Source organism: Metopolophium dirhodum, chromosome 5 (genome assembly GCF_019925205.1).
Source record: "Metopolophium dirhodum isolate CAU chromosome 5, ASM1992520v1, whole genome shotgun sequence".
NCBI classification, from domain to species: Eukaryota; Metazoa; Arthropoda; class Insecta; order Hemiptera; family Aphididae; genus Metopolophium; species Metopolophium dirhodum.
The window spans coordinates 4625628-4647565 of NC_083564.1; the positions used below are offsets into that span (position 1 = coordinate 4625628).

Below are 21938 nucleotides of genomic sequence, written 5' to 3' on the forward strand. Positions count from 1 at the left end.
CGCCTGTTGCGGTACATTTCGTAACCAAAATATTCATCTCGTGTCCTATGATTGGTCCGTGATCATAAATCGCATGATAAAAGAACATTGTGTTTATTACGATTAGCGCGGGAAAATATAAAATTTATCATTGTAGTGATATGATAAATGATAATAATACTACATAGTGAATGTCTGAAATGCGAGTTATTAAGCCATGGTGCATTAGCACGTAATAGGTACTGTAAAATAATTAATAATATTAACATAAATAAAGTACGCTGTAGGTCTGCAGACTGCAGTACCAAACCGATTTAAATTATAATTTTAATTCAAATTTGCTAAATTTTAGTTTTTAAAATCAAAATACTTATGAGTTATAAGTCGATAGTTAGTTATTAGTTTCTAAGTATATAGCTGTGGTTCCTACTTTACTGGTTTTATAAATGTTAAACAATATTTCTTCAACTTTTGTCTTAAATTTACGTTTTTATTATTATTGGATAGGTACATACTCAAAAATATAGATGTCAATATATCTAGTTTGGTTATTGTTATTAATGTTATAACTATTTTTAAGCTCAAAACATATTAGAGTGAATCATTCTAACCAAAAGACCATGCAATTAAACAGTCCAGTTCTAAATTCAAGTCATTTTACAGATCTATTATGTTATTGTAATAATATCATGGTCTGAATCAAACTGATTGAGTTTTGAATGTCACTTTTCATTGAACAATGGTAAGTTATTTTTATTTAACTATACATTTAAATTTTCTGCAGTATTTCAGCCTATATCAGAATTTAATCATTTTGTTATTTATATTTTAACAAATGTACTTACATATATTTATAACTGATACATGTCAAATTGATTTAAGTGGTATGCAGTTTAATATATAATTTATTGTCTTGAAACTACATTTTGATTCTGCATAATTCAATAACCACACTAATCAGCAATCATGGTAGGTATTTCATTTTTTTTTTCATTTGTTGTGTAGCAAAATAAAAACTACCTGTGAATCAAGATTATAATATTACATAGTTTGTTTAATTGTATTTTTGAATGGCTTATTTAGCGTCGAAGCTTAGCTCCAAGCCAAGTCAATAAACGACCATTGAGTGATTCAAATCAATCTAAAAGAGCTTGTGTGAAATATAATGACCAATCACAAAAAACTGAACAAAATTCAAAATTAGATGACAAATCTATAACACTTTCTTTATATGTTAGTATAATATAATTATGACTGTAAAAATTATAAATAAAAGAAATTGTTTAAATTTTAATTTTTTTAAGGAACAAAATATAAGAAATATATTATCAAAGCCGTTTAAAGTACCAATAGCAAATTGGAGTGGTAGCAGTTTCAGTAGAGCATTAGGTGTTCGCCGTGATGGCTTACGTCGACCTTTACATGACCCTACTGCTCCAGATGCTCTTATTTTATATATTCCTCCACAAATTAGTGCCCATGACATTTTAAAAATGGATAAGTATGTTATACTTAAACTGGAAATAATTATTAAACTAATGTCTTTATTTTTTTTAGAGATAAAATATTAGTTAATGTTGTTGTTGATCCGGCGTTATCAAAAATACTTAGGCCCCATCAAAGAGAAGTTAGTATAATTTTGAATATTAATAAAAAATATTCCTCATGAGTTCTTGAAGAAGAAAATGTTCTACTCTTCAAACAGAAATTTTGGACTATGCACATGTTTTTTCATTGCCTAGACCTTCGCTCTCAAAATAGCAGATATTAATCATTATCATTGTTAACCATTAACTAGTTTAATTGTAACTATTACTAACCTACTCAATTGATTTTTTAATGAGGCTGATATAAAACAAAAGTTGACCCCTGTTTGAACCAAAGTTTTATTTGCTAGACAGGTTATTTATTATTGGTAAAAACAGAATCGTTATAAAATAATTTTATCTCTTAATTTAAATAATTTTTTTATTTACATTTGAATGCAATAACTTTAATCTTCCCAAATAATTGCATCCCGATTCCAGGTACATTTTATTGCACACTGCCTTGTCATTTTGGCAGTTTATCTTACTTGAGGAGAATGTAATCCAACATCATCAATTATTTAAGATAAGAGCTTTAAACTGGTGAACTAAATTTGAGGAATGGAATATTAAAAGTGTTTATAGTGTTTTCTTCATTTCATTCATTATAGTACTGACTAATTCTTTTTAATTAATTTATTCTTAAAACTTTAAAACTTCTTCACTTTTTAGGGTGTTAAGTTTATGTATGAATGTGTTACCGGAGTACGTATAGAAGGTGCATATGGATGCATCATGGCAGATGAAATGGGATTGGGAAAGACTTTGCAATGCATAACTCTAATGTGGACTCTTTTGAAACAAGGACCAGATGCTTCACCAACTATTCATAAAGCTATTATAGTTACACCTAGTTCTTTAGTAAAGGTAGAATTTAACTATTAAATAATGCAAATCAATTTTCCTATCTTGTTTGTATATTAATTATTAATAAACATTAAAATAATATATTTTATTTAAGAACTGGTGTAATGAAATAAAAAAATGGCTTGGTGGTAGAATTGGAGCTTTACCTGTTGATGGAGGAGGCAAAGAACAAGTGGACAAAGTAATTACTGGGTTTGTTCAAGCTAGAGGACGTAGAACTGTTGATCCAATTTTAGTTATATCATATGAAACTTTTCGTAGTCATGCAAGTTTGTTACAAAATGCAGAAGATATAGGTCTTGTGTTATGTGATGAGGTAAATATAATCTTTTTTATTTTGATCTAGATAAATAATTAAAATAATAATTTGAATACATATTTACTATTTAGGGACATAGATTAAAAAATTGTGAAAATCAAACTTACCGTTCATTAATGGCTTTAAAAGCAAAACGAAGAGTTCTGTTGTCAGGCACACCAATCCAAAATGATCTACTTGAATATTTTAGTCTTGTTCATTTTGTTAATGAAGGCATCTTAGGGACTGCACAAGAATTTCGTCGCCAATATGAAACACCTATTGTACGAGGTCAAGATTCCTGTGCTACTGATTCAGAACGGAAAAAAGCAGCAGAGCGTTTAGAACAATTAATTTCATTAGTAAATAGATGTCTAATTAGACGTACTTCAGCATTACTTTCCAAATACTTACCAGTTAAAACTGAACATGTTGTTTGCATAAAATTGACACCACTACAAACTGATTTATACCTCCATCTTCTTAAATCTGATATGGTAACAAAATCAATTAAAGGTATACTAATTATTTACAATAATTTTCACTTAAATATTAATAGTTTATAGTTTAAACAATATTATTACATTATTATTATATTATTACATTTACAGGTAACGATGGGAAAGTTACTAGCAATGCATTAGCTGCTATTACACTGCTCAAGAAGTTATGTGCTCATCCAGATCTTATAGTAGATAAAATAATGAATGGAAGTGATGGATTTGAAAATTCAAAACAATTACTACCTCCAACATATATTGCAGCTCATTCCAAGTAATTTAAAGTTTATTATTTTAAGCTGAAATTATAAATATAAATTAATATACAGAGTGATTCATTAAGCGTAAAACACTCATTATCTCAAAAAGTATTAATGTTTTTGAAAATATTTTTTTACATGGTTTCAAGTTGTTTAAAAATATCATTTTTATTAAAAAATTATGTTTTTAAATATTTTTTATCCTTATATTTTTTTAAGTGTTTTACTTTTTTGAACGACTGATGGGTGGAGGGGAGTGGTATGGGGTTATCTCGCAAAATTTTTGTCCACTACTTCGCTTGTCTAAACTTTAAATACTTATAACTCATAAACTACTCGCCCTATAATCAATTTTTATGAATCAAAATACTTAGAAAAATATTCTGCTTTGGAATATGAAATTAAAACTCTATGCTGTCATTCAAAAATATAAGAATAAAAATATTTAAAAATATAATATTTTAATAAAAACTTTGTTTTTTAACAACTTTAAACTATGTAAACAAATATTTTCAAAAACATTAATACTTTTTGAGGTAATGAGTGTTTTACGCTTAATGAATCATCCTGTATAATCAATAATAGAATTGTTTTTTTGATTTCAAAGTAAGAAGGTATATTACCTTTTTAATATGTATTTATAAGTAATTTTAATTTTGTATTATATTTTTCAGAAAAAAACTCATGATTGAATTATCATCTAAATTAATGGTCCTTGACACAATGTTAGCTGTTATAAAAACTACCACCACTGATCGTGTAGTATTGATTTCTAATTATACTCAAACATTAGAATTATTTGAAAGACTTGCTAAATTAAGAAACTATACATTTGTTAGATTAGATGGATCCATGACTGCTAAGAAAAGAGCAAAAGTATGTACCATTATCCTATATATGTATTAAACAATTATATTATTCAATTTATTTAATACTACCTATACTATTAATTTAATTATAAAAGTAATTCAGATTTTTTAAGATTATCTTAGTTAAAATTATTTTTCAACCTGGAATAATAGTTCAAAATCAGTGTGTCTCTGTCTTACATTAAGTGTGAATGTAAATCGTCATAAAGTTTGTCACTGTAATGGATGAGTTAAATTTAAAGATAAATCATTGCCAACCAAAATTGTATACTAAGTATAACATTTAAGATATCTTTTGCCGATAACATTGCATTTAGAATATTAATAATATTTAATTATCCTAATAGTAATGATTTCAAAATCAACTTTCTGTAGAACGGTGTACATAGGTTAGTGGTATCATTGATTTTAAATATTATAGATAGCTCACAAAGCGGTTTTCCGTGGTGTACATTAATGTAGATGGCGATAAGAACCAACGACATTGATAAATTCGTATTTTATTCTAGCTGCCATAATTTTGATTAAGTTTGGTGAGGGGGTAACTGGTTTTCTACTAGATCACCTACTACTACAGATATTTATAATCAATTGTGGTTTACATAGGCAATAGCTAAAATTTAATCTAAATATTTTGAAAAATTCTTTGTGGTACATGCTACATTATATAAAAATATAAAATATAATGTTAAACTTAAAAGTTCCCAAGAATAATATTTTTTAAATACAAGAAAGTAACTGAAATTGTAATTCATTTAAATATCTATTTTTGTCAAAATTTGAACTTTAAAAACATATAAAAATAATTGTGTCTATGTATTTAGATATTTTTGAATTGATGTGTTAACAACTTATAAGGAAGGTTAGGTTATACTAGTACTGTAATATAGTATAATATAGTACATTATATATATAATATAATTATCACTATAATACATGTTCAAGCTTTTTTACTCAAACAATAAAATTGTATTTTACTTAAACAAAAAAAAACTGAAAAAAGTTAATACAAATAAAAAATAAATATAAAAAAAATAAAAGAGACTAAATATTTTGAAAATTATTTAATGCTCATATGAATATTCTGTGAAAATTTCAAGTTATGTGACTCTGCTCAGAATGTAACATAGATAGTTATAATTTTCTAAATATCCTTTAAATGCCAGCCACTAATATATTGCCTTTCCAGTACTTAAATAATGAGTAAAGTGATACAATTTAAAAAACCAATAAATCATACTAAACGGGTTTTACCTTTAAAGTATTTTGAAATATATAATAACAAAAATGAAAAATTGTTACAGTAATAACTATTATTTGTATTTTAAACAGGCTGTAGATGATATTAACAGCCCTACTAGTGGTGTATTTTTATTTATGTTGAGTTCAAAAGCTGGAGGTTGTGGATTAAATTTAATTGGTGCTAATAGGTTAGTAATGTTTGATCCCGATTGGAATCCTGCTAATGATGATCAAGCAATGGCTAGAGTATGGAGAGATGGCCAAAAAAAACCTTGTTTTGTTTATCGATTTTTAGCTGTAAGTTGTTGTAGTAAAGTATTATCAATAAAATGTATCTTAATTAATTAATTTAATAAATTTTGAAGACTGGAAGTATTGAAGAAAAAATGATGCAAAGACAGGCACACAAAAAAGCATTAAGTTCTAGTGTAGTTGACTGTGAAGAAGATGTTGCAAGACATTTTACAGTTTCAGAATTACGTACATTATTTAATCTACGGCAAGACACTATTAGTGATACACATGAAAAGTAAGAAAAACATTTAATTTTAACATACAATGTAATTACAATAATCCATTAAATATAAGTATAAAAACATATTTAACCCTAGATTACACGCATTAAAAATATTCACGAGATTCCACACACACGGTGTTTTTGACCGTGTATTGAAATATTTCAATTCAAACTCGATAAATTTAAATAATAATTATTTTATTGATTTTAAATAAATAAAAATTGTCAAATGATTTTATTAATACATAATATAAACAAATTAAATTTTCATATAAATGTTTTACATATTAGGTTATTAATTATATAAAATATTTTATTCTAAAAAAAAATTATCTTCCATCGTTCGTTGTGAACAGTTTTGGCATATCGAAGGCGCTGTATGTTCTTTACATATATATGATTGACACTCGTTACACAAATTTGATGTTTTTTGGTTTTTTTCCAATTACAAAATGCACATCTTCCAGGAGCATTTGACGTCTTTTGTACTGGTTCCTCTATAGCGTTTGTGATTTCACGTATACGAACTTTTATATTCATTGGAATGTTTTTTATCTGTACTTTTGAAAGACATTTTAAATATTCTCTATGAACAATTTTTGCATTAGTGTTACTAGCATAAATAATTTGGCTATTTATACCTGCAATATTTAGAACAGAAAAAAATATTCATTATCAATAGTTTCAATAAGTAAACGAATTTGATCGTCGTCCATTCTAATGAAAAAATAATATAATGTAAAACAACTATATTGAAAATATAGTAAGACTAAAACAAAAATTTACCTGGTAAAAATAAAACGTAATGATACTTACATGTATAAATGTTTTATCTGTAGTATGTGTATTATACTCGTAGTTACACACAGTATGGCAAACCAATGTCAACTGACAACTAACAACAATATTGCCAGTCACAATGAAAATAAAATATTCATTTACGTTTTATCGATAGGAATAACACATAATTGAGTTATCATAAACTTTAATTGTGTATCAATGTCACAGTATAACACTATATTAATAGGTAATGAATTTTGAACCCTTCTATAGTATAGGCATCAAATCGTATACAGTTAGGAGTTGTATTTAATGTTAGTTTATCATCTAATTAGAAGGTACCCAGATTAGGTTAGGTTAATATTTCGTATTTTTGAAACAATGAACAAAATTCTAAAAGCCCGGTCCTTTTGACCGTGAAGCGTGTGCTCTAGGGTTAAAATAAAATGTAGTGCCAATTTTTTTTTATCTAAAGGGGGTAGCTCTAGTTGGTGGTACAAAGGGCATAAGCCTTTCCTTCATTTGGATTTTTAAACCTCTAAGATAAATGTTTTTCAATAGCTCAATGAACCTATTACATGTTGTTTTTTATTTCACTAATTTGTTTATTGATTTACTATATAGTATATTTTTATAATGTTGTATATTATTTAAATACATTTTTCTTTTTTAGAATAAAATGCACCCGTTGCATTAATAATATCCAAACAAAACTACCTCCAGTGGATAGTGACTGTACAAATGATCTTTCTTGTTGGCATCATTGTGCAGACAAACGATGGCTTGTTGATCCAGTACTAAAACAATGTTGGCATGCTGGCATCAGTATGGTGTTTTATCAAAATTCTACAATTCATAAAGAGGTAATATTATATATATATAAATAATAAACATAATATATTTTCTTATATTTGCTACTAGATTATAAAAATTAAAAACCATTATTATTAGTTATTACTAGAATTTGATTTTGTAGATCAATAAAATATAATACTAACACTAAAAATTCTGAAAATTTACACTAATAAATATTTTAGCATATAATATTGGTATAACTTAAATATTTCAGCCAGTAAAAATTATTTTTAAAAATGTTCGATGTACTATACTCTATTCAGGATAAGTTTGAACTGCTCGCTCGACCAAAACACGTTTTTTTCGCGCACCAATGGGAGCGTATGCACGGCGGCCAGCACGCGGTTCATCTTATTCTGAATAAAGTATAGCTACATATTAATTTAAAAGACAAACAATTTTATAAATTGTAACATTACATAGAAAATGGAATTTTAAATGCTATAAATACTCTACATAATTCTTCATTAAACTTAGATTTTTTGTAATATTTGCCACTAATATCTGAGAATTTATTGTTTCAATTTTTGCCCTTTTATGTGCTTTTCTCTATATGTTGTTGAACTTAGAATTTTTTGTCTGCAACCACTTAAATACAGCGTATTTTTAAATGCAACACTAAATTATTGCAAGAAGAAATAATTTCCCCGAACACTTTCTTTCATATTGAACTAACAGAAATAGAAACGAAATGAAATTATTATATATTGTTTAATTATTTAGTCATAAATATGTTAGGATTTATAATGTTTCAATGTATTATGTATATTGTATAATATGTATATCATGTACATCATACATTATAGAGTAGGTAACTGGTATCTGTGTAGAACAGCCAACAAGGCTAAGACCTATAAAAAAAATGTATAAATTCTGAGATACTGAGATATATGAAGTATTGTGGGACAAAATGATGAATGTTAAAAACATAAGTTATTAATTTATTATGAGCATTTACAATTGTCATTATTATTCGAAACAAATAAATATTTTTTTTCTTAATACATAGTTTAACTACATTTTAACGCTGATCAGAAATTGTTTTTTACATTTTTTTTTATAAACTAATAATTAATAAAATTATTTTTAAAACAATTTACTTGACTTATTAGTGGTGATATTCTAAATATTTAAATTATACCAAAATTCAAAAGCATACATGCTCACTATTATTATTTATATTAAAGATTGTAAATTGAACATTTCTATTTTTTGATTTGTTCATGGCCAAAACAAATGTACAATGTATAATTAATTAATATATTTTATAATTTAAATCTGTTCACATTGTGTTAACAACTCAAAAATGATATTGAATTTCTTAGAAACCAATTATTGAAGAGGACAATGATAACATTGACAAAAAAGAAGAAGAAAATAATATAATACACTGATAAAAGTATGTATATTAAATTATTTTTGTTAATTATTTAATATGTGTTTACATTCTGTTAAAGATAATATAAATAAATAATGATATTAGATTTATTATGATAATTAAGTTCCCAGTACCTGTATCCTATTTATAAACACTTTAAAATGTAATGCTATATACTACCTAATTTTGTATATGATTACTTATATTTAGTCAAAGTAATACCGTGAAATAAATTAATATTTAACACATTTAACGCCTAATACCTAACCTGTCGTTGGCATGAATATATGGGCGCATGTGGCCTGTGTCAACCTGTCTTATAAATGGTATACATTTATTATTTATAAAGGTTAGAATTTGAATGTGATCCTTCTACAAATATTTGACTGAAGATGGCAAATGCTTGTATATAAGAATATAAGACAATAATTTCCAAACAAATTAAAAAATTTTTTTATTAATTGAATGACAACAGGACAACTATACATTTACAATCGTTAAACTAAGGTTAAACCACCGAGTTTGGCCAGTAAAATCAGTGGGTTAAGCATAACCAAGGTTTAAACTATGATTGTAAAACAGGCCCTTAGAGCATGAACAATTTGATTTAAGGGAAGAGACATTTGCAAATCAACCAAGTGTTTCTCTCCCAATTTTTTGTTTTTAGTATGATTATTATATATTGTATCTGTGGCATAAACTATTCGGTTATCACTCACATAGTCATATTATGCCATAGACCTTATACTAGAAGACTGAGCATAGACTTGGGTAGTGCAGTTCTTGGCAATTTGCGTTACGGTGATATTATACATATATATTATATATAGTTATACTCAGTTTATTGTATCGTTTTCTGCGCATGTGTGTGGGATACCTGGAAAGACCACTCAAACTATACCCTTTCTCAGTCTATTAGTATAAGGTCTATTATGTAAGCATTTGTTGTCATTTTCTGAACTTCAAAGTTCGGATCTCCGATAAAACTTAAATTTTGATTATCATAATGGTCAGGTACATTATTATTTATTTTAACATAAGGGAGCTTGATCAATTTATTTGGAGTGGCTTATTTCTCATAAGCCTCATTAATTTAATTAATAAAGTATAACTTATTTAATAAATAAATAAAACTATATCAGTAGTAATAAAATTGTTTATATAAAATAAAATAAATGTATCTGCAAATTCAATATAAATTATAAGAATTTAACATTTTCCATAAATAACATAATGGAAATAATTTCTCTTTACTATCTAATTGTTAAAAAAAATGGTTGTACAATGTATCTTAATTAAATTAAATTTGGTTTGATAACATACAGGCAATATACATATATAGTATTTACAACATACATAACTATTTAAACACAACACTTTATATTTAATTGAGAAAAATACTAATATAAATTATCACAAAATAAATAAGTATAAATATATTAAATAAATAGACAATAGGTACATTTTAGTTAGAATAAAGTTGTACACAAAAGTATACAAATGAAGGATGAGAAATTTTTAATTTCCATTAACGGTAGAAGTATTTAGTTCAATATTTTCATTTTTATCTCGCTTACATAGTGAATCATCTACATCTATTGCAACAATGTTTGGTAAAATAAAATGACCATCACTATTGCTACGAATTGGTTTAATCGTTCGCAATTTTGTAGTTCCAGAATAACATACATTCACGTCTTCGCAGTCCAGTGGATGCAACCCATTATTATTTAAATTACTTTCATTACTAAATAATTCATAGTTACTCTTTGAGCTTTTTAAACAATTTTTCTTTTTCACCTCTTCTTGATTTATTTCTTCTTTTATTGATTTTTTCAATATGTTTTTGGAGTCTGATAAAGATTTTTCTAATATAGGTTTTATTCTAAATGGTATCTCTAACTGAGGCTTACTGAACAAATTGTTAATGTTTGTTTGCTTATTATCATTTCGCCGATTTCGGCACATATTTATTTGAGAAATCAAACCTAATACATCAGGTGGTATCTCTATGGCTGAATGAGCATACGCTAATTCAGATACAAAATTTCCCAAGGTTGCCACGGTAAGCTCAAGACTTTTAACTTCGCTTTCTAACCGGTTAATTGCTGAAAGATTAGAAGATCTGTTCATCTCCAAACGTCCATTATTTGTTATTGATATCTACAACACAAAAACCATGAAATTTTAAAAAAACAAATTACAATTGAGAACACATATTTTGGTTGAACATAATTCTTAATACTATATTTATTTTATATTCAGCAATTTTTACATTTATTAAATTTTCATACAAATTTACCTCAAGTTGTTCATGTAGAATTTTATTTTGTTGCATTAAAGCCTTATTCATTTCCTCTAAATGTTTAATTTTTTTAATTTCAGGATTGGGTGAAGATAATTCTTCTTGCAATACATGATACTCGACTCCATATTCCATTAATTGTTTTGATAAATCAGTTGTAAATACCTTATAAAAATATATGTATACTAAAATTAAAGTAAATTAATATGATTATTTAAACATACTTGTTTAATAATTTTGTCGATGATTTCATTATTTACAACAGGGAAATCATTTTTAATAAAGTTCATTATTTGTTCCATTCCATCACATGCAAGCAGATTATCCTTGTGATATGTCAACAATGATAATATGATACGAAACAGAACATCAATATTTTCAAAGAATAATATATCTATAAGAAACATAAACATATTTATTAACTTTTATAATAAATTGTAAAGCTTCAATTACTAATTAATATAATTATACCAAATATGCGAGCAACAAATCCTAATGGAAACTGAGAAGCAAACATTGTCAAGAACCAAGGTGCAGCATATAATGTTGGAGGAATATCACAATTGTCGAAATGTGCATAAAGGTCAGGGTGGTGATCATGAAGAAGTCTAGATAATTGGTAGAGTTGAACTTGCAAAGCTGCCATATCAGGAAGATATTGTTTTCTTAACGAACGTCTAAACATTAAATGTTTTAGCATCATAAAGGCTTGTTCTTCAGACATCTGTAAAAAATCATTTTTATCTACTAATATCATACTTACTAATATTCCGTTAAAGTATCACTCACGTGTAATAGTAAGACACCAGCTACAAAACAAAGTCCTTGACAATACCCAACTTCTGGATCTAATAAAGAATATGCTTTGAGCAAATTGTACAAAGCTAGTTGCCCAGGACCAAAAGGTGACATAAAATAAGTGTGGTTTGGAAATGTTCTTCCTGTGATTTTCATATAAATAATAATATATTTAACAGGTAATTAAATATTAAATAATACAAATAACAATAATACTATTTATTTTATTATTTAATTCCTATTCAAAGTTAAATCATTTAATTTAAACAAAAATTTTGAATTTTAGTATAATAATCTACTGTAATATAATAAAAAATATATACTTGAACACAACTTACCTAAATCGATAAGGATAGCATGTTGATACTTAGTTAATTGTTTTAATAATTGTTCATATGGTACATTAAAATTTGGAAACTTTTCCAGATCAATAGGAGAAGGTGCAGTTGTGTTACAATACAATTCAGCAAAAAATATCCAAACATCTCCTCTTTTACTTCTTGGAACTCCTGTTATATTAATTATTATTGTATCGTATATAGACTTGTCATTTTTTTTTAAATTTCAGTAAGAATTATTAAATTTTAGATGATATATTGTTTACCCTGTCTTATAGCTTGACGCAACATTTTTGCATCAAATTTACGATTCTCTTTATTAACTATTGTTTCCCACACACCCAAATATTCTCGAGCAGATGAACCAATATCATCATACTCCAGTTTTATTCTTTTTACTGTCGCTTCTTCTTGCCTTTCTATAATTTTCAAATATAATATCAAATTAAACTTTTTTAAATATAATAATTAGTAAAACAATTTATACTAATAGGAACCCCTAAAAAAATATATGGCTATTACTTAGGAACAGTTGTACCGACTATGGTTAAACTTCAATTACACTTAATCAGCTCATAACAGATATTTAACCGGGTAAATTCGGTCAATTCAACTCAAGTTAACTTTAATCGGAGATGGTACAACTGGCCCTTAGTATACATTATAAAGGACATAACTGGGTATTGGCGAGGAGCTGGAGTTTTTGTTAAGTAACGGATTTAGCGCTTTCTATAGCCCTATCTATTGCATTCCAACAGAAGTATTTAGTTTTTTATCTTAGTCTTGTCATAATACTGTTTACTCGTACATATATTTCTATAGTTTAATTGTACAATAAAATCAATTAAAGAATATCCTCAAACACATATTGGTTAATTTTACTCTTGCAATTTAGACTCCAGCCCACAAGACAAGGAACTTGTTTCACGCATGCAACTGACATCATTGAATGTCCTGAGATACTATTTCACCCACTCAAACATTTCCAGATATACTCGTACAGCGTAGGCAACCATTGACAATCGTGACCGAAGAAATGATTAGGAAACGGCGCCTTGAAACTAGTGGGCTATATAATGATGAGGGCCTGGCTCGAAGTCGGAAGTTCTGGTTTTTTTTCTTTATGGGCCGTAATATAATAATTCATAATATACATTTTGTAGCTGTGGTTTATATAATATGAATTCGATACATTTTACCAACCTTTTAATTTTGCATTTTCTTTTTCCATTCGAATTAATAATACTTGTTGATTAATTGCTTTTTTCCACAAAGCTCTTAAATCGTCAGCATCTAATTTCTTTTTAACATTCTCAGTATCTAAAGCATCAATATTAAATAAATATAAATAATCTGCAATAAATTCAAAAATTCAAACTACCTTTCGTTTGTTTGTTAGGAGTGACAACATTTTTGAAAATTGCTTGACGCCAACTTCCCGGGTTCAGATCATTTTGTTCATCAGAATCATTATCCGAAGTTGAAATCATAGAAGATTTTGGGGATTGACCAACTTTCAAAAACCTAAAATTAAATAATTATTATGTTTATTAAAAAAGTAGTTTTTTTTATTATAATTCTATTAACCAACATATTCATCATAGACGCTGGGCTGCTGTGAGATTTAGTTTCAGCTAAATAAACTTCTGATTTATTAGGATGTGCTTTACTATTAGATATTGATTGTTGTACTAGTAATCGTGAACTTGAATCAGATTTCGGAGAAGGTTCCTAAAATAAAATAAAATATTTTTATATTTAAATTAATAATAAGTTATATGAAATGTCCAATATAATATAATTTATTATAGAAGCTATTTTTTTTATAAAGAAAATTATTAAAAGTATATTTTAAAAGTATAAAATTTAAATGACATATTCTTAAAGAAAAATGATATTAATTTTTATTGTTCTGTATCGTAGTTGATTTGAATAACTTAAAATATTTATGTTTATAAGAATATTCATAGTTCAATTGATATTATATTTTAAAACAAAGTTTTTTTTTAAAGTTAATTCCATAAATTATACAAAGGTACTCTTGTAACTAAAATAAACAAAACATTTAAAAGAAAAGAAACATTTTGTATTGATTCATAAAGAAAAGAGCAACATTAGAAATAATTAAATAAAAAAAAATGAGTGTGTGAGCCCACTATTACTCTCTGGGGAAATAAAACTTCTTTCATAAGTATTGGGGTCCGTGAAATTATAAGACGTGAATTAGGGAGAGAGTAAGAAAAATCAATACAATAAAAATAAACGTGTACGCAGCCGCCGCCGTGCATGACTTGCAAAATAAATAAATAAAGAAAAGTGTCGTTTCATTATTTGTTACTATTTATTTTCCACCCACACCTCAAGAAAGAAATTTTACTTCAAAAATAGTTTCTGTCATGGATCTAAATTTTTGTAATTCTAATCCTTTATTACTTTATAAAATGCAATATTATTTGGCAAAGAATTTTCTTTAACAGTAGCTATTAGGCCAACATCATCTTTTGAACTTCTCCTTTTCATTAGTTGATCAAAAGAACTGGTTAGTGAACGTTTAGCTTTCATGAAAATTGTACTTCCGCCAAGATATTGATTTAAAAATTCATGTCTAGAAAAGAAAATTACAATATATAGCAGAAAACAAATTATATAATTATAATACAAGGTCCCACTTCCATACCTATTTTCAGCTGAATCATGAACATGTCTCATCTGTTTGCTTTCACAGTGTGTTCTTAACAACATTATAAGTAGTTCATTTTGTTCTTTAAGACTTATTTTACTTAATGTTTCTAAACCATGTAACTTTGTCAGTACAATTTCTTGATCATCTTCCGGTAAGGTTTCTAACTGTTTAAATATTACAGTTTGAATTTTGTGCTCATTAAGATCTAAAAAAAAATGTATGTAAATTTGCTAAACTTTTAATTATATAATGAACATACTTTCAATGTCAGAACATAATTTATGAAACCACACCATAGGACAATGTTCACAAGATACTATTACTTGCTTTTCTTTCTTCAATGCTTCATTAGTGTTATTGATGGCCAAATTAATTGCTAAATAGGTAAATTAACACATTAAATTAAATAAATAAAAACAATAACCAATAATCATTAAAAACCTGTGACTAATTCAATTGCAACAGACTCTGATTCACATTTAAAAATATATCCAATACAACTTTCACTTGATGAAGAATCTCTACAAGTAAAACCAAAGTGTAATTGATTTCTAGAACCCTAAATGAAAATATAATTGCATTATTTAATTATTGTAATTTTAAATTGAGTAATAATTTATATCAAACCTGCACGCAGTTAATTATATCTTTTAATTGTTTATGCAAAAGTATTTGTTTGCGATCTGGGCTTATTAATCGTAAGTCGGTTCGACCAATTTGAAAAACCATTGTTCTGTTAATTTCTTCGGCTATATTAGTGTTTTGTCCCTTAAAATATTAAAATTTCATATTGAAGTATACAATTAATAATTTGTTATTTAAAAAATAAAAATGTATATATACATTGGTCTCCAGGTTCTTAATTGGATAATTTATAGATCCAGATCTTGTTCTTGTAATCCTATACCAAAAATTACATTACATAAAATGTTTAAATATAATTATAAAATTAATTTACTCTAATTCTTTAGTTTGTTTTTCAGCTCCAAATGAATAACCTTGGTTTTCAATTCCAGGCGATAAAACTATCATTGATCCACGTCTTGGATCTGAAAGATAGGTTGTGTTTTGATCTGAAGACTATAATCAGAAAATATAAAATGTTGTATGTTTTTATACAAAATTATTATTCATTAACAGTAACACTAGTGGTATTTATACTAAAATTAAAATATAAAATAATGAATATTAAATTTACATTTATTTGGGATCCTCGTCTTGAAGTATTAGTACTATTTGACTTTTTACTTTTTTCCAATTCGTGTAAACGAAATTTTTCTAATGCATCATCAATAAACGAATTTGGAACTTTTTTTTGTGACACTCTAATTTTACCAACATATAACACCTTGAACATATTTTTTATTATTATTTTTCACTTAACAAGAAACAATAAAATAAAAAAAAATTTAGTAGGTATAACCTTCAAACCTTAAACACAAAAACCTTAGATAAAAAACAATATTGTCATTTGTATTTATGTAACATTACATATAGTTATAATTTACCTACTATTTTAGGCAGGTATGTATAATTACCTCAAAAAAATGAGACGAGTTTGGAGATATATCAGCACACAATGAAGTTAATGTTTGTGCATTACTTAAAGAACGTCCAATACTTTGTAATGATTTATGTGAATTTTCCTTCATTGTGGAAAATAATTCCATTACCTAAAAAAAAATTTTTAAAATACTAAAATCAGAATATTTTCAGGCCACTGTTGACTAAAACTAATGAATTATTGCCGAACAAAACAAAATACTTTCTAGGCATTCTAAATTTAGAAGTTGGAAGGTGTTCAAATAGTCTAACCATTTAAATACAGTATGTCATTCACTAAAACAAAATTAGATAACATCTATCATATACAATTCATTTCAGATTTAATAAATCATTAAGAATGATAAAAAAGACTATTTTTTAAGGTAGTAATTTTATTTTATGGTAGAAATTTAATTAAACAATGGATATTATATAGATGAAATGCATCACCAGATTATCTTAATTCTTTTTGACTGAAAAACAATATAATCAAACAGAATATTAAAAAGCTACTAAATCAGCTGCAAATTAAATTATTTAGTTTATTTTTCAAATTAAATATTACTGTAGTTTAGTTTATATGTTATCAAATATTTAGTTTACACAAAAAAAAATATACAAACTAAAAAATGAATCCACTGCTATCAATAACAATACGAGTGAGTGTAAACATTTTTCGTTCATTTTTTGAAACTTATAGAAGAAACGCCTCAAATTTATTTTAAATGGTATACATTTAGAAAAAAAATAGAAATTTAGTAATTATAATTGATAGATAAAAATTTAATCAACATATCCATAAATTAGTGTATTTTTTTTAAATTCTTTATATATCTTGTGAAACGAATTAATTAACAATGAATAATATTTTTTTAAATATTTTTTATATTTATGTAAAAATAAATATATATTTATACCTATGCTTATATTAACAGTTAATAACCAACTATTTAAATAAAAATCATTTTGTTAAGCATATCAACTTGTTAGATAAATTTAACACTTAATGATATAGTTGATCATTGAATTTAATTATTCAAATACTATGTTACTTTGTAGTGTTAACTTTTTAACATACAATTATGTTATGACTTATGGTACATTAATACTTTGTGTTAAACATAGTTAAAAATATTATTAAGTGGTACGCAGTAGATATATTATTAACTATTCTAAGAAATTATTAAAATTATTAATAATATATAGTTACAATAATTCAACACCATTAATTGTAACATTATTTTTTTAATGGGAAATCTAAGAAAAGTCATTGTCATTAGAAGATCAAGAGTCAAGGCTGTAGAATCATACAAGACATGTGATATAATTAACATAAAATATTAAACTTAAACTTAAACAAAAATAATAGTTCAGATTACCTAATACAATAAAATTAGAAAAAATGAAAACATATTTATATAATGTAGGTACAGTTGAGAAAATGTATAATATTTACTCAAATGATTTATATTTAATATTAAAGATAGTATAATCCTATGTTAAGTTATAAAAATTATTTTTATTTATACAATTAAATGTTTAATATAATTTGATGGCAATTGTTTGTATTTAATACAACATTAACTAAAAAACTTAAAATAATAGGTAATTATTTTACAATAACATTTTATATTTTTACATGTTTTTTAAACAACATGCAGCAGTGTTCACAATATAATACTAGTTCACCTTGTCCTTGGTCACAATGAATAACGTTAATTCATGTTCCTAACCAACATAATAATTTTAACTCCTATTATTTTCAATGTTATGATTGAGGTTTTACCGGAACAACTAGCCAGTTAAATGATGTTATTTAAATAGAAGAATTTACTAATAATCATTAAACATTTTAATTTATTTTATTGAAAAATTTAAAATTATATAACTGAATTAAATGCAATCTGGTTATTAATCTTTTTGAAGGAAATCATAAATTTATTTCAAAATATTACCACTTATTAAAAACAGTTGGTTAATTTACAGTACTAATTATCGAGAGCGTTAAATCTTACATAATAAAAACAATATTAAATATAAACAAAATACATTAATATTATAAGACTCTATAAGTTATAACTAACATGCAATTAAAATATAATAATTATGTAAAATAAAAAAATATTCTTACTTCATCTGGTTGAGTTGTATTGTAAACATGACAATGTACATTGTTTTCATCTGTCATATCTCTGACTGCATAAAAGAATGTAGCAACATCGCTGTTTAAAAATGCTAATCTGGTTATGAACTTTAACTCATGTTGAAAAAATAATTTGTTCTTACAATCCCAATTTTCATAAATCACAAGACTGACATCTTCTATTCCAATTTTTACCTTTTAAATATAAAATTATTTTTACTTAATTTATTTTATAAAATAATATATAAGAGCCAGTATTTAATTTAAATAATATCTAGATAATTTATAAAACAATGAATACTCAATTTTTAATGAAAGTAAACACTTTAACATAAACTAATTACTATTTAGGTACTGTTGTTTAAAAAAATATCAACTAAACTAATAAAATCAATATTAGAATTTAAATAATTTAATTATCTCTTTATTGATAATGACTAATGAGAAATAAATATTATGAAATTAACTAACTTATGTTATCCTAGTAAAATAGAGATTATAATTTTCACTATTTTGTAGATACCTAACTGGCTAACTGTAAACATTTTATTTTTCAGTTATTTATTAGAAAATAGAAACCAGCATCCAAAATCTCATAAAAATATTCCTGGCAAGGATTCTAATTTGCACCTTCCACACAGTGAATTGCTTGAATCCAGATAAAAAGTATTTCAATTCCTACTCATATCGCCCCATCTGTAATCCTGACAATCTGGCACATGTCATCAATATAATGACTCTGATAAACATAAGTATGATTATTAATCAAATACAATTTAAACATATAATGTTCTGTAATCTTTAAACAATTTATGAGAAAGTATTGACAAAACATAATGCTATTATAGCATTGTTTTTGTATTAACTTGTTCTTAAATTTTTCTAAAACATAAATTAGGTATTTCAAATTTTAAATATCTTCTAATTACAAATGTATTGTATTTACAAGTACTCAGAATTGAGAATAGTCAATAAATAATAATGTATTTAACACATATACATGCCAAATTTGGTACCTAATAAGTAATCACGTTAACATTTATGTTCATACACAAAAATATTACACTTACTTTTTTGTGATAATTATTTTTCTTGATCTCTGCAATAATCCACGGGATCATTGGGTTTGTAAGACGTTTGTTGACTGTACAAGAGCTTAAATATTCAACTTTATATAGTTTCATGTTGTTGTTTTGTTAATTGTATCTTTAATAGTTATTCCAAATAGACAAACAGTCATTGGTTTAAAATAGTGCAACATAAAATGCACTTTAAGTTATAAATCATTAGAATTCAGGTTCCCAAGTACCTTATAGAAAAACCATTTTGTGTATACAATATACCAAACAAAAAAAAAAATACCCAATACAAAAAACTTCATAAGACCATTACGTCTATAACTATATAATGTTAAATTTTAATTATCGCAACACACGTTACGTGTTTGAAGCCGTTTAATGCATCTGACGATCATTATAATTTATAATATTAGCCAGTTTCAAAACAAAACTGAAATGATAAGAATGTTATGTACACAAAACACAGAATCAAGTATCAACTGATGACTGATGAGAGGAACGAGATAGGACATGTGCGGCGAGAGAGTGGCGACTTCATTTTGGTAATTGGCACAATATTATTATCATCAACATAATATTATATCGATTATGCATGGAAGGGGATCATTTTACGAATTCTCAAGGCTACCGGGCCTCAAGTACTGGCTACTTTTCAGTAATCATGAACATTAGTTATTCTTTTCTATGATTACAAAGTTATTATGTCTGTAGACTGTAATGCTACTCTAAATATTTTCCATTTTTATTGCATCACGATTTACGGTGGATAATAATATTCACTGAGCCCTATGCAGTTCAGTGATAATATTAATTATTACATTATTATGACAGATAATATCTTATTATCCTTTCTAGAATTGATCGGTGAAAATATTTGTTATCTATATAAGACTATATTATTCACGATGTTGATAGATATTTGTCGCCAAATTCATTTCTCAATATTTTAAAGATAATTTTTATTCCGTCACCCTGAGTGAAACGATACACAAGGGTCGTACACACTACATACATAGGCCACTACGACGGGTCTAGGCCAAATAGGGTTGTATCATTTAAATATTTTATTTAGGTATACGCAATATTATAATATAATAAGTCGATTTTAAAGTATCTGTTAGTGGCGCAAAACACATACTATATGGTATAGTCGCATAGATAAATAAACGAATTTTGTAATTATTAATTGCTTAGCATAGGCGTGACTAGACTTCATCGGCAGATTCCAGAGGCAGCCTAGCTAATGATCGGCGCTACCTTATTGGTGAACCAAAAAAAGCCCTATACACCCAAAGCCGTATTTTTTTAAACCCACCCCTCCCCCCCCCCCTCCACAGTAAAATATTTATATAATTTAAAAAGAAAGTCTAAATTATCTGTTTACAATAATAATTTACAGTAACTTCAGGAATATTATTCATCTACAGCCTTGGATTACACCACCTAGCTACGAATAAAACATAATACCTATAGATGCGTACGGTACCGTCGTCGTCTGTCTCAACAAGTCTTTATAGGTAGTAGGTTTCCCGATTTCCGAAGTCAGGAAATCAATTTGACAATACATGTTAAATAAAGATATTATATACCTAACTTTGTTGAACATATCTTTGTAAGTAAATGGTAATTATAACGATACACACAAAAAAATCATGTTTTAAAAAAAAAAAAAGTTGTGACCCTTCTGATTTAAAACTCGGTTGACCGGCACCTTTCAAAAATTGCAGGGGCAGCCCAGGCACCCTAGGCTGTCACCGTAGACCCGCCTATGTTGCTTAGCACAAAAATATTAGACTTTTGTAATTTGTAATTTTTGTAGAGTTTAGGTCGTATAGATTGTCTTATTTAATAATTTCATTCGTCGATAATTTATTCTAGACGAATATTGCACCTAAGTGGCGTATCTGCGTAAGAAG

At 26.2% G+C, this 21938-nt stretch overlaps 2 protein-coding genes across 5 annotated transcripts; one reads left to right on the forward strand and one right to left on the reverse strand.

Annotated features, from left to right (window-relative positions):
• The first annotated feature begins 163 nt into the window (after nt 1-163).
• On the forward strand, nt 164-11655 carry LOC132944455 (DNA repair and recombination protein RAD54-like). 4 transcript variants are annotated; one of them, XM_061013808.1, is made up of 16 exons: nt 164-218; nt 560-721; nt 862-948; nt 1063-1212; nt 1284-1480; nt 1537-1606; nt 2238-2432; nt 2527-2748; nt 2823-3246; nt 3342-3504; nt 4165-4366; nt 5692-5898; nt 5967-6130; nt 7572-7761; nt 9079-9152; nt 11517-11655. In XM_061013808.1, exons 3-15 carry the CDS (start codon nt 946-948, stop codon nt 9145-9147), a joined length of 2256 nt encoding a protein of 751 aa, XP_060869791.1. In that variant the 5' UTR covers nt 164-218; nt 560-721; nt 862-945; the 3' UTR covers nt 9148-9152; nt 11517-11655. The 4 variants fall into 4 exon arrangements, with proteins under 4 accessions (XP_060869791.1, XP_060869790.1, XP_060869792.1 ...); XM_061013807.1 differs by having other exon boundaries at nt 179-486; XM_061013809.1 differs by lacking the exon at nt 862-948 and having other exon boundaries at nt 179-721.
• On the reverse strand, nt 10270-20554 carry LOC132944452 (TBC1 domain family member 1). Its single transcript, XM_061013801.1, has 21 exons — nt 20014-20554; nt 18932-19138; nt 16794-16928; nt 16454-16603; nt 16214-16335; nt 16099-16156; nt 15883-16023; nt 15697-15814; nt 15515-15631; nt 15250-15460; nt 15006-15177; nt 14164-14303; nt 13954-14096; nt 13776-13892; nt 12839-12991; nt 12573-12743; nt 12226-12377; nt 11908-12160; nt 11661-11830; nt 11434-11601; nt 10270-11294 (listed from the first exon to the last, which is right to left on the reverse strand). Exons 1-21 carry the CDS (start codon nt 20125-20127, stop codon nt 10650-10652), a joined length of 3657 nt encoding a protein of 1218 aa, XP_060869784.1. The 5' UTR covers nt 20128-20554; the 3' UTR covers nt 10270-10649.
• Between the last annotated feature and the right edge of the window lie 1384 nt (nt 20555-21938).